At 42.7% G+C, this 13,373-nt stretch overlaps 1 protein-coding gene across 3 annotated transcripts in view; it reads right to left on the bottom strand.

The window, feature by feature from the left end:
* Nucleotides 1-11,863, bottom strand: part of PHF21B (PHD finger protein 21B) — an 84,323-nt gene extending 72,460 nt beyond the window's left edge. The window contains exon 1 of one of the 3 annotated variants that reach the window (XM_077266620.1): nt 11,291-11,444. In XM_077266620.1, coding sequence (XP_077122735.1) covers nt 11,291-11,311 — 21 coding nt within the window. In that variant the 5' untranslated portion in view covers nt 11,312-11,444. Of the gene's footprint in view, nt 1-11,290 lie in introns of all 3 variants that reach the window. The other 2 variants (XM_077266618.1, XM_077266619.1) reach the window with 2 other exon arrangements.
* Nucleotides 11,864-13,373: the final 1,510 nt, after the last annotated feature.

The raw sequence follows: 13,373 nt of genomic DNA on the forward strand, positions 1-13,373 counted from the left end.
TTGCTATGAGGACATCGATGTGCAGTAATAATAATGCCGTAGTGTGAAGATTAATCTCCAGGAGTCGAGCAATCAAAGATCCTAAGTACAACACGTTGCATGGACGTCGCTCATAAATAGTCATCTCTCAGTCCTTGCTGGAGGCGTCGCGAGTCCCCAGTAGCCAGGTGCAGCTTCATGCACTATTAACCGGACCCATCCGTCTGGAGCGCCAGTATGCAACCGCCATATTATGAGAGATAGTACAGAGGCGGCTCTACCAGAGAGGTGGATGGGACTGGCTTAGAGGGGAACTCCAGGAATGATGCACTTTGAAGTAGTGGTTCTAGGAACTCCATACTGAGATAAATAGATAGATAGATAGATAGATAGATAGATAGATAGATAGATAGATAGATAGATAGATAGATAGATAGATAGAGTGGCTTGCGAAAGTATTCAACCCCTTAGCTTGACTGTGTTTAAATATTTTTGCAATCCGATTTGTGTATGATGCATCAGAACTAAATAGTCTAAGCTGGTGAAGCGAGAAAAATATCAGCATACATTAAATTATGGGATAAAAAAACTAAAAATTTGCATGTTCATACAGTATGTATTCACCCCTTTTGCTATACACCCCCTAAAAATTTCTGGTACAAGCCATTCCCTTCATAAGTCACATGCTTAGGGACAGGATGTCCACCTGTGTGCAATCTAAGTTTCACATGTCAATCAGTATATACACTTTACATTCTTCTGAAAGGCCACAGAGACTACAACACAAGAGACACCACTAACCAAACACCATGATGAAGACCAAGGAGATCTCCAAACAACACCATGAAGACAATTGAGATCTCCATACAACACCATGAAGGCCAAGGAGATCTCCAAACATCACCATGAAGAACAAGAAGATCTCCAAACAACACCATGAAGACCAAGGGGATCTCCAAACAATATCATGAAGACCATGGAGATTTCCAAAAACCACCATGAAGACCAAAGAGATCTCCAAACACCACCATGAAGACCAAGGAGATCTCCAAACACCACCATGGAGACCAAGGAGATCTTCAAACACCACCACGAAGACCAAGGAGATCTCCAAACAACACCATGAAGACCAAGGAGATCTCCACACACCACCATGAAGACCAAGGAGTTCTCCAAACAACAACATGGAGATCTTCAAACATCGCCATGAAGAACAAGGAGATCTACAAACAACACCATGAAGACCAAAGAGATATCCAAACACCACCACAAAGACCAAGGAGATCTCCAAACAACACTATGAAGGCCAAGGAGATCTCCAAACACAACCATGAAGACCAATGAGATCTTCAAACATCACCATTAAGACCAATGAGATTTCTAAACAAGTCAGGGATAAAGTTGTTGAGAAGTACAAGTTAGGGTTGGATTATGAAAAATATCCCAATCTCTGATGATCCCCCGGAGCACCATCACATCCATTATCATCAAATGGAAAGAGCATGGTACCACAACAAAACTGCCAAGAGAGGGCCACCCACCAAAACTGTGAGCCCGGGTAAGGAGGGCATTAATCAGAGCGGCAGCACAGAGACCACAGCTAACCCTGAAGGAGCTGGAAAGTTCCCAAGCAGAGACTGGAGTATCTGTCCACACGATCACAATAAGCTCTGCACTCAATAAAGATGGCCTTTATGGAATAGTGGGCAGAAAAAAAGCCCTTACTTGCATGCAAAAATTGTAAGGCTTGTTTTGAATTTGGCAAAAGACATGTGGGAGACTCCCCAGATGAATGAAGGAAGGTGCTGTGGTCAGATGAGACCAAAATTGAACTTTTTGGCCACCAAGATAAACGTTATGTCTGGTGCCAAACAAGCACAGTTCATTACCCCAAGAACACCATCCCCACAGTGAAACATGGTGGTGGTTACATCATGCTGTGGGGATATTTTTCGGCAGCAGGGACAGGGGAAATGGTCAGAGTCTAGGGTAAGATGGATGGTGCGAAATACAGATATTCTTGAGCAAAACCTGTTCCAGTCTGTCAGTGATTTGAGACTGGGACGGAGCTTCACCTTCCAACAAGACAATGACCCAAAGCATACTGCAAAAGCAACACTCAAGTGGTTTAAGGGGAAACGTGTAAATGTTTTGGAGCGGCCTAGTCAAAGCCCAGACCTTATTCCAATGGAGAATCTGTGGTCAGACTTGAAGATTGATGTTCACCAGAGGAAACCATCTAACCTGAAGGAGCTGGAGCAGTTTTGTCTTGAGAAATGGGCAAAAATCGCATTGGCAAGATGTGGAAAGCTCATAGTGACTTCTCCAAAGCGACTTGGAGCTGTACGTGCCGCCAAAGTAGGCTCTGCAAAGTACTGACTGTAAGGAGGTGAATAGTTATGCACACAGAAGTATTCAGTTTTTTTGTCCTATTTGTTGCTTGTTTCACAGTAAAAAGAAAATATAATGTTCACAGTTGTAGACATGTTCTTTACATGGTGCAGTTTTTCCGGACCCCTAGCTTTCCCTAGTTATTGATGATACGATTAAATGGTTGTTGTTATAAAGGGGCTGCTCCGGTATTAACAATAATATACATTGCAAATAATGACAAAAAAACCCATCAATAATAATATTTGCCATTTACATGCTGCTAAAAAACTCTCCTTACATAGTATAGTGCCACCTAGTGTCCTAAATGTACAGCAATGTGCATGTCCACCTCCCTGAGCTGAGTGCTGATGGACACACATGCTCAGTCACTCCCCACACAGTCTGTTGTCTGTATACTGCTGAGCAGCCCATAGAAATACATTCCTTCCTGCTTGTCTGTAAAGAAGAGTTTATGCTAGTATGCTAGTAGCATGGCACTATTCCCTTCTGCAAGGGAAGCAGGAAGGAACTATACAGTCAGCTGCCAGAGGGAGAAGGAGACTGAAGGCAGGAACTACATGGTCAGCTACCAGAGGGAGAAGGAGACTGAAGGAAGGAACTATATAGTCCGCTACCAGAGGGAGAAGGAGACAGACCGAAGTAACTATACAGTCAGCTGCCAGAGAGAGAAGGAGGCTGTAGCAAGGAACTGTATGGTCAGCTACCAGAGGGAGAAGGAGACTTAAGGAAGGAGCTATACAGTCCGCTACCAGAGGGAGAAGAAGACTGAACGAAGGAATTATACAGTCAGCTGCCAGAGGGAGAAGGAGCCTGTAGGAAGGAACTATATGGTCAGCTACCAGAGGGAGAATGCGACAGAAGGAAGGAAATATATGGTAAGCTACCAGGGGGAGAAGCAGACTGAAAGAGGGAACTATACAGTCAGCTACCAGAAGGATAATGCTACTGAAGGAATAAACTATATGGTCAACTACCAGAGGGAGAAGGAGACTGATGTTGTCCACATCCTGCCCCAGGAACACCAGGAGAAAAAAAATGTGTAAATTACTGATGGTGCAAATAATGGCGTATTTCCTGGAAAACTGATAGCCAATATGTCCTTCAACTATTTTTTAAATGCAATATTTTATTTGGCTTTGCTACCAATTTTTATAATAATAATAATAATAATATAGAATATTTAATAATCTGGCACCTAACCAGTAATTTGTGCTGTTCTATTTCATGCTGGTGTCTCTTTAAGAGGTGAAGAAATAAAAGCTTGTCGAGGTAAGGACACGGAGATTTCTAAAAAGTGTCGACTGCAGCACAAAGGATGTAAAATAATGTTGTAATATGGGGCTAATTTCAATATTGGCCGAGGGGCAGACTACCAATAGCATCATAAGAATGACACTTTCCAAAGGTGATTGAATTTACTGAAATGTGCCGCAATATAGCATATATTTCCCAGATAGCAGTAGTATTGAGGCACTAGTATGTGTTCACTATATGGCGGCATTATCCGGCCAAATGTATCCTATTATTTGGGCTCTGTATGACTCAGTTGTGTATTCAGTACACAGCTGTATTATGCATGTGGACACTATGGTACTGTTATTTTGACACTGTATGTTAGTATTATACAATAAGTAAATGGCAATGTACAGTATATTTGAGCACTGTATGTCGCTGTTATGTGTTCACAGTATGGCAGCAGTATTTGATCACTATTTAGTAGTATATGTGCACAATATTTTGACACTATATGGTGGTATGTGCCATTGTGGGGAACATAGAAAAAAGCTTGGCCTGAGCCGGGATCTGCATATTAAGGTATAATCTGTGGTCTGAATATTGATTTAATGCGGACCAAATATTGGGGGTTGATCTGGGGTTTAACTGAAAGGATCTAGTCTGCAAATGGAATTACGGGGCTTGGTCTGGGGTCTGCTATCTGGGGATTGGTCTAGAGTCTGATTTCTGAGGCTTGGTTTGGGGTCGGCTTTCTAGGGTTTGGTCTAGGGTCTGCTTTCTGGGTCTTGACCTGGGGTATGAATTTTGTGGTCAGATTTTCCATCTAAATATTGGAATCTGAAAATTGGAGCCTGAGTTATGGGGTTTGGCCTGATGTCTGATTTCTGGGGTTTTATCCAGTTGTCTGAATTTTAGGGTCATATCTGGCATCTAAAAATTGAGGTCTTGATTTTAGGGTCTGATTTCTGGGGCTTGGTCTGGGGTATGATTTCTGGGGTTTGGTCTGGGGTATGATTTCTGGGGCTTGGTCTGGGGTATGATTTTTAGGGCTTGGTCTGGGGTCTGATTTCTGGGGTTTGGTCTGGGGTATGATTTCTGGGGTATGATTTCTGGGGCATGATTTCTGGGGCTTGGTCCAGGGTCTGAATTCTGGGGTTTGGTCTGGGGTATGATTTCTAAGGCTTGGTCCGGGGTATGATTTCTGGGGTTTGGTCCGGGGTATGATTTCTGGGGCTTGGTCTGGGGTATGATTTCTGGGGCTTGGTCTGGGGTATGATTTCTGGGGCTTGGTCTGGGGTATGATTTCTGGGGTTTGATCTGGGGTATGATTTCTGGGGCTTGGTCTGGGGTATGATTTCTGGGGCTTGGTCTGGGGTATGATTTCTAGGGCTTGGTCCGGGGTCTGATTTCTGGGGTTTGGTCTGGGGTATGATTTCTGGGGTTTGGTCTGGGGTATGATTTCTGAGGCTTGGTCTGGGGTATGATTTCTGGGGCTTGGTCCGGGGTCTGATTTCTGGGGTTTGGTCTGGGGAATGATTTCTAGGGCTTGGTCTGGGGTATGATTTCTGGGGCTTGGTCTGGGGTATGATTTCTGGGGCTTGGTCTGGGGTATGATTTCTGGGGCTTGGTCTGGGGTATGATTTCTGGAGCTTGGTCTGAGGTATGATTTCTGGGGCTTGGTCTGGGGTATGATTTCTGGGGCTTGGTCTGGGGTATGATTTCTAGGGCTTGGTCCGGGGTCTGATTTCTGGGGTTTGGTCTGAGGTATGATTTCTGGGGCTTGGTCTGGGGTATGATTTCTGGGGTTTGGTCTGGGGTATGATTTCTGGGGTTTGGTCTGGGGTATGATTTCTGGGGCTTGGTCCGGGGTCTGATTTCTGGGGCTTTGTCCAGAGTCTGATTTCTGGGGTTTGGTCTGGTGTCTGATTTCTGGGGTTTGGTCTGGTGTCTGATTTCTGGGATTTGACCTGGGGTCTCAATTTTGTGGTCAGATTTTCCATCTAAATATTGGAATACACTGTGCATGATCTGCTGTCTAGCAGAGGTGGACTGTCTCCAAGACAACGAAATGTAAACAAAAGAAAAGTGTTAATATCTCAAGAACGTTTGAAATTTTTATGAAGCAGTAAATTGCAAAATTGGTTAATTTTACAAACACTATCCAACAATGTCCATTTTATGAAGAAGGGAATTACAGTTTAAGTCCCGCCTTAGTCTTAATTTAACCTTATAAGGGAACATCAATCAGCTTGGGGTGGAGTTTATATAAACCCCACCCCTTTTGGCCAGGTCCGCCCAAGTATTTTTGCAAAAATCATAGCAAATTTTGGGTCTGCAATAATGCAATGGCCGCATGTACAGTAGCAATACATAACAGGAAATAGCAGCTCCAAAGACTTTTAGGGGGAGAATATTGTAGCAACTCAGTTTCCGAGCTTTTGTAATTGGGGGATTAGGAGGGAAAATTGGGGTAGAATGTGTAGGGTTTTGGCGACTAACCTAGTGCAAAGCAGTATCCACTCTACTGATCATCTTATTGGTCCTTCACATGACCGCTGCAGCCAATCACTGGCAGAAGCAGTCACCTGGATATCAGGCATCTATTACATACGTCAGTGGCCATTTTCTTTGACTCTGGGCAGTAGGAGGCTTGTGAGTTACGTGGCGAAAAAAAACAAAATCTATTGTTTGATTGACTAATATGGCAGCGCCTCAGATCTACAAACTAATCCTACCCCCTACATAGGGGTACATGGTCAGTACGGTCACACTATTCCCTGCTGGAGTGGGCACCTTAATCATGCACCCCGTTATTTATACACTTCCTGTGGCAGCGTAATCTGGGTGTTAGGTGTTTGTATGGCATTATTTTCATGATGATTGGCAATGTTGTTTGGGCACTGTTCGGCATTGTTATTTGGGCAATTTTTGGCATTGCTATTGGTGCACAGTTTGGCATTGTTATTTGGACCATTGTTATTTGGGCATTCCATTCCTTTGCTATTGGGGCACTGTGTGGCATTGTTATTTGGGCACTTGTTGGCATTGTTATTTGGGCACTGTTTGGCATTGCTATTGGGGCAATTTTTGGCACTGTTATTTGGGCACTGCTTGGCATTGCTATTGGTGCACAGTTTGGCATTGTTATTTGGGCACTGTTATTTGGACACTCAGCATTGTTATTTGGGCATGGTTTGACATTGCTATTGGGGCAAGTTTGGCATTGTTATTTGGGCACTGTTTGGCATTGCTATTGGTGCATAGATTGGCATTATTTGGTCACAGTTTGGCATTGTTATTTAGGCAATTTTTGGCATTGTTATTTGGGCAATTTTTGGCATTGTTATTTGGACACTCGTTGGCACTGTTATTTGGGCACTGTTTGGCATTGCTATTGGTGCACGGTTTGGCATTGTTATTTGGGCACTATTATTTCGACACTGTGTGGCATTGTTATTTGGGCACTGTTTGGCATTGTTATTTGGGTATTCCATTCCATTGCGGCACTTTATGGCATTGTTGTTTGGGCACTGTTTGGCATTGCTTTTGGGGCACAGTTTGGCATTGTTATTTGGGCATTACATTGTGCGTTATTTGGGCACAGTGTATCACTGTTACTTGGGCACAGTGTAACACTGGTAATTAAATACTAGTACGAGTATCAGTACACTGTACTGTACTATAAAGGCACTGTATGGCAACACTATTTATAAAATTGGTAATTAGATGCTGGTGTATTTGCATGTACTGTGGTACTATTAGAATGCTGCATGGCATCATTATTGGAGCATTGTATATAACTGGTAATTAGACACCGGTGTGAGTATCTGTACACTTTATGACACTTTTTGCACTGTATTTGGGCACTGTATGGATTCAATATTTGGCCACTGTATAATAAAAGTGCATAGACATTGTACAGTATAGATATTTGTACTCCGTGCAGCACGATTTGGGCACAGTATATCCCTATTACTTGGGCATTTTAAAATACTGGTAATTAGACGTCGGCATGAGTATTTATACAACGCATGGTGTGGCAGTATTATTAGGGCACTGTATGAAACTAGTAATCAGAGACACTGTTACTAGTATTTGCACACCTTATTGTACTATTTGGATACTGTATATTGTTTATATTCGTGTGTGTATGGTACTGGTGGCTAAACACTGCGGTATGTATATTTGTACACTGTACGGCACTATTTTGGCACTGCATGGCGCCGTTATTGTGGCACCGAATAATACTGGTAGTTAGACGACGTACGGTATTTGTAGCATTATTTGAGCACAGATTGTGCCTGTTACTTTGGCGTAAAATTATATGGTAAGGTATGGCCATTGGACACAGTATGGGACTATTTGGGCACTGTATGGCGCCATAATTTGAGCTCTGGTCATTATGGTATTTTTACTCTCTGTAGCACCATTTGGGCATTGTATGCCATGTCCATTTGGATACTGGAGACTGAACACTGTATTGTAGGTGTATTTATTGGCTTTATGGCACTATTTGAGCATTGTATAATGGTATTAATTAGTCACTACATAGTACAGCTATTTGTACATGTTATGACTGTATTTCTACGTTAGGCCATAGCCTGTTATTTGAGCGCCATAGGTTAATGATAATTAGGCACTGTATTGCGTGACTATTTTTGACACCCTATGGCAGTATTATATAGGAACTGTGCAGCATAGTGCATGCCAATAGAAGGTCATCATCTAACCTTAGTTATATGATTAAAAGGAGATTTTCCTTTATGTATTACCGGACGGTACCCAATGGTTTAGATATTCAGCTAGATTTTAAGGGTCTGAAAAGCCCCTCTAAGCACCTAGTAAACCAACGTAGGACTAAAGTACACCGCAGAAATGAAAAAGATCAATACGTTATCACCATCGTATACTAGAGAACGACACCTGGCGGCATAAAAAAGGCAATAAACGCCCAATAATAATAAGGGTGTAAAGGGCAAACTTGCACTAGAACGAGGGAAGCCGGGCAGAGGAATCATGGGATTGACTAATAAAGATGTTTTATAAACTTTATCTTTATCGATCACCATTAAAAAGAGACTGCAGTCCTCGGCAACTAACTGCATAAAAAAAAAAGAAGCGTAAGAAAAAGACAACATATGGAAAAAAGGAAAAAGAAAAACAAAAGGGCAAGGTAATATCGGCAAGGCAATATGTAAAGCAAACAAGCAGCTGTGGTCTGAATCCCCCCACCGCGCTGCAGCCCCTTCATCAACCAGCTCCATATTTAACCGGGCTGCATGATGTGTGACAAGAATTAAGTCAGTAGCGGGATGGGATGACAACGCGCGTCAGATTATTACACCTCGGCCAATGAGATTTATAGAGCGCTGAAAAAAAACGAAAAAAAAACGAAGCGATGAACTGAATGATAATGTGTCGTGATAAATCACTCGCTCAAAGTACAGTTTATCAAGCAGTTTCCATAAACTACGGAAGATAATGGCGGCGGATGGACCAAATGTGAGGTTAGAAGGCAAAAAGAAAAACTTAAGGGGAAAAAAAAAGAGACATTACAAAATGAATGAAGTAATAATACCGCCATTTGTGTCTAATGTAGTACAACCGCAACGATAAACTTTATTAAACTCTACAATTATAGTCTCGATTTAGTAAGCGATCGTCAAAAAGGAGCGCAGATCATCATAATATAAAAGTGCAACGCCGATAGATGCTGAAGTTGGGGGGGAGGGAATGATAACATCTACAGCAAGTATGCACATTCATCTACCGTGCACAGGAGAAATTACTGCAGATGTGCTTTGTAAAGCAGAATCTGATTGTGGCGAGCGAGGACCCGGAATTGCATTGTTGCGGTAAGGACTAAGGAGGGAAAAAAAAAAAATCTGCACCATCGAAAACAACCAAAGTCAACAGCTTGCAGAAAAAAAAAAAGTATCTGATTTCCGATTGCATGCGGTGATTAAACATCTTTGTGTGTTGTGTGTGAGTAGAAGGTGGAGAAGGAAGGTGGTGGTGGTGGGATTGGATTTTTATCCCCTCCCCCCCTCCAAAAATGGCATCAAAGCAATCAAAATGGTAATGTTCAGCATGAATGGGGCCCCATCCCCCATCTGAAACTCTGCAGACTTTTTCTCTATGTTTGAAAAAAAGAAAAAAAACAACACCCCTTTTCCGCACACAAAATGGAAGCTTCCACTACCAAACTGAGAGTGCAGCTTACGGACATTCCTCCCCCCTCGAACGTTTGCAAAAGTCGAGCAGAAGTAGGAGAAGAAGCTTAAATCGAAGACCCCCCAGAAGATGATGGAGAGATGGGGGGATTAGGATGGGTCGGATGGAGAAGGAGCTGTCTTAAGTTCGGTGCTGGAAACTGCTGCATTCCGAAGGAAGAGCTCGATCGATTCCATTCTGAACGGGGGAGGGTTGGAGGGGGTGGAAAGAAATATCAAAGCTGCATAAATTCGGCACAAAAGGTTGAATATCATTCCACATCTTCCCCAAACCTAAACCCGCGAGACATTGGGGGCATTCGTTTACGAAAGACGAGGCGTGAAAGTTACGGTTGCGCATTTCGTTACACTGAGAGGGGAAGAAGAAAGCTTTTCAATGGCATCTGTCCATGGTGCTGAAAGGCGCACGACCACACAACACACATTGCCTCCCCCTCCCATTTCCGGCACAGCACAACCAGGGAGGAGGGCTAGAAGAGGAGGTTGGGGGGTGGTGGTGGTGGTGGTTGGGGGGGTTGGAGAGAGAACTACACTTCTGGCAATGCAAGTATGTCTTCTGTTATACAAATAATATGCTAGCATACAGATTGCCATGACGTGGCAGGTGGGCTCACACACAATTTGATCAAAATGTGCACTAAGAACCTCACGCACCACGATACACGTACAGCTATTTAGAGACTATAGAATGAAACTTTACTTAGTCAACGGCACCTGTTTACTAGGACTTATAAGGAGGCGCGTAGTAAACTTTTGCTTCTTTTTACTTCCGGCAATCGTAGAGTTAACTTTCGAGAGTGAAAGTGTCTCTGTAAAAAAGAGAGAGGAGGAGGAAAGGGGAAAAAAAAGTGCTGAATGGATCGGCTGCCGCAGCAATCTGCAACAAAGGGGACTTCTAACACCCATCTGCTGCTCGTGAAATAAATGAAAATGAACGCCCAACACCTCCTCTAATCAAAGTCCATTTTACTTGACACCTAGCCTAAAAGCATGTCGACCAACTCAAGATGGATGCCTAGAAAAAAAAAAAAGCCAAAGAAAAGCCATGTAACTAGTGAGTGTGGTTCGAGAAGAAAATGGTGCACGCGGTGAACTCAACAACCTTGACGGAGCTCAACCGGAATCCTACACTTTGGATGGGTGTTGACAAAGTAAGAGAATGAGTCGATACGATATCATGTTACCGATGTGTCATCGAGGCATGTGTCATAATTCATCTTGGATGGACTCTTGCAGAGAGAACTTCTTCTTCCACTCCCCCAAACCCTTGACTAGATACCATGCAGGAGGACAAAACTGTAGTCAACAACCATCTTACAAGAGTTCTGGTGGTCAAAATACAAGAGCTCGAAGAGAAAGAGAGATGAGAGTCAACCCCCCTCTCTCCGTCGGTAAGAGTCGAAAGATGATAATGATGTGATAGATGGATCTCAATGAGTATCTCCTACCTCTTTTCCGTAAACATCCATGGACAAAAAATTAAGAACTAAGATGAGTCTACTCCTTGTTCATGGCCATGATGATTCCACCATGAAAGATGCCAAGCTGATAAAGTTTGTCATCCTTGCAGTCCACAGCTGTACTCCATCACAACACAACCAATCCAAGAAGCACCAACCATAGGAAACCAGAAGGAAGAACCTAAAAAAATAGCGAAAAAGGAAAAACAACCCCCAACAACCGCCGCATTTACCTGTGGATCTTGCTTCATCCGTGCAAGTAGTTTATAAGGAGGTAAGGAAAAATATGGATTCTATGGTTCCTTGCGCAAACAAAGTATATTCCAGGAAGAAAAAAAAAAAAAAGAAGAAAAGAAGAAGTAATGTCACGAGAGGAGGAGGAAGGAGAAAGTGTTTCAAGTTTGATGGAAATGGGGAGGAACAAAGAAGCAAGTAAACACACTGTGAGTGTGCAAGGCAGTTTCCCCCAAGCCAGCTCATAAATATTCAGGTCTCGTCCTAATCTCCACGCAGCAGCACCGCATTACTTCCAAATCCTTGTTGCTTGCTCTAGCAAAAGACAAGAGAGGGAGGGGGCAGGGAAAGAGGAGGGAGGGGAGGAAGAAGTAGTGAGAGAGGGAGGAGAAAAAGAGAAAGGGGGAGAGAGGGGAGAAAGGGAGGGGGATGTGGGAGAAGGGAGAAGCAAGGGGAAGGGTAGGGGGAAGGAGGGGGACGAGTGGGGAAAGGCCAAGCAAAATGGGGGGCGAAAAAGTCAAAGTGGCCGCCGGAGAGCGTTAGTGATGGAAAAGCGAAGAGGTGACGCAGCGGCAGTCAATACATGAAGTTCTACGAGGAGACCATAGGAATACTGGAGTATGAGACAAGGAGGACAGATGGTAGAGAGTAAATATGATGAGGTTGGAAAGTAAAAGTGATGCAGGCCAATGTACTCCGAGCATCGAAGGGGAGGAGGCCGCAAGCGAACACGACATTGTACTACGGGGAATGTTTACTTTCAGAGATTCGATCAAAGAAAGGATGAAAGAAGAAAAGAGAGAAAGAAAGAAATATGGATTTATAGATAGACAGAACAAAGTGTAGGGAAGGAAAAAGGGAATAAATAAAGGAAAAATGGAAAGGAAGGAATGAAAGAGAGAGGACTGTAGGAAAGATTGATAGACGGCAGCAAGGAAGAAAGGATGGATGGAATGAATGAAGAAAGTAACGGATAGAGGAGGATAGATGAAAAAAGGATAGATAAAAAGATGGTAGGTAGAAAGAGAGAAAGAAAGAAAGAGAGAGAGAGTAAGATGGATTTATAGATAGATAGAAGAAAGTGTAAGGAAGGAAGAAGGGAATAAATAAAGGAAAAATGGAAAGGAAGGAAGAAGTAATTAAACAGAGAGGACTGTAGGAAAGATAGACAGTAGCAAGGAAGAAAGGACGGATGGAATGAATGAAGAAAGTAACGGAGAGAGAAGGATAGATAAAAAGAAAGGATAGATAGAAAGAAGGCAGGTAGAAAGAAAGAGAGAGAGGGAAAGAAAGAGCGAAATAAAGAATGAAAGAAAAAAGGGGAATTATAGATAACATAAGAAAGAAAAGAAAAAAGTGAGATTGAGAAAGAAAGAAAAAGATAGAAAGGAAGAAAAGAAAGACAAACATAGATAGATGGAATGAAGAATATATGAAAGGCTGCAGGAAGAAAGAAAGAAAAAAGAAAGGAAGGAGAGAGACAAAAATAAAGAATAAATAGAAAGACTGCAGAAAGAAAGAAAGCAAGAAAGAAAGAAAGAGGATGGAGAAGAGTGCAGTGAAAGTGAGAGAAGTAGAAGTAGTTAATGTCTTAGTCAGCATGGAAGATGACAACTAGAAGAAATAAAGTGGGACTAAAGCGATCAAATCTTTAAGTTTAGAATATGAATCAAGCAAAATATAAAAGAATAAAGAGAAAATAAAGAAATAACAAAGCTACTCGGTTCCAAGGGAAAATCAGGAACAGGCCACATCCTCCACATGTCATTTATGATGCAGGTGTCTTCAGGATAGGCATGATGTCATCAGTGCTACATGTGCAGCTGTACAAGGGTCA

The sequence above is a fragment of the Ranitomeya variabilis genome, chromosome 5 (genome assembly GCF_051348905.1).
Source record: "Ranitomeya variabilis isolate aRanVar5 chromosome 5, aRanVar5.hap1, whole genome shotgun sequence".
Lineage (NCBI taxonomy): Eukaryota > Metazoa > Chordata > Amphibia > Anura > Dendrobatidae > Ranitomeya > Ranitomeya variabilis.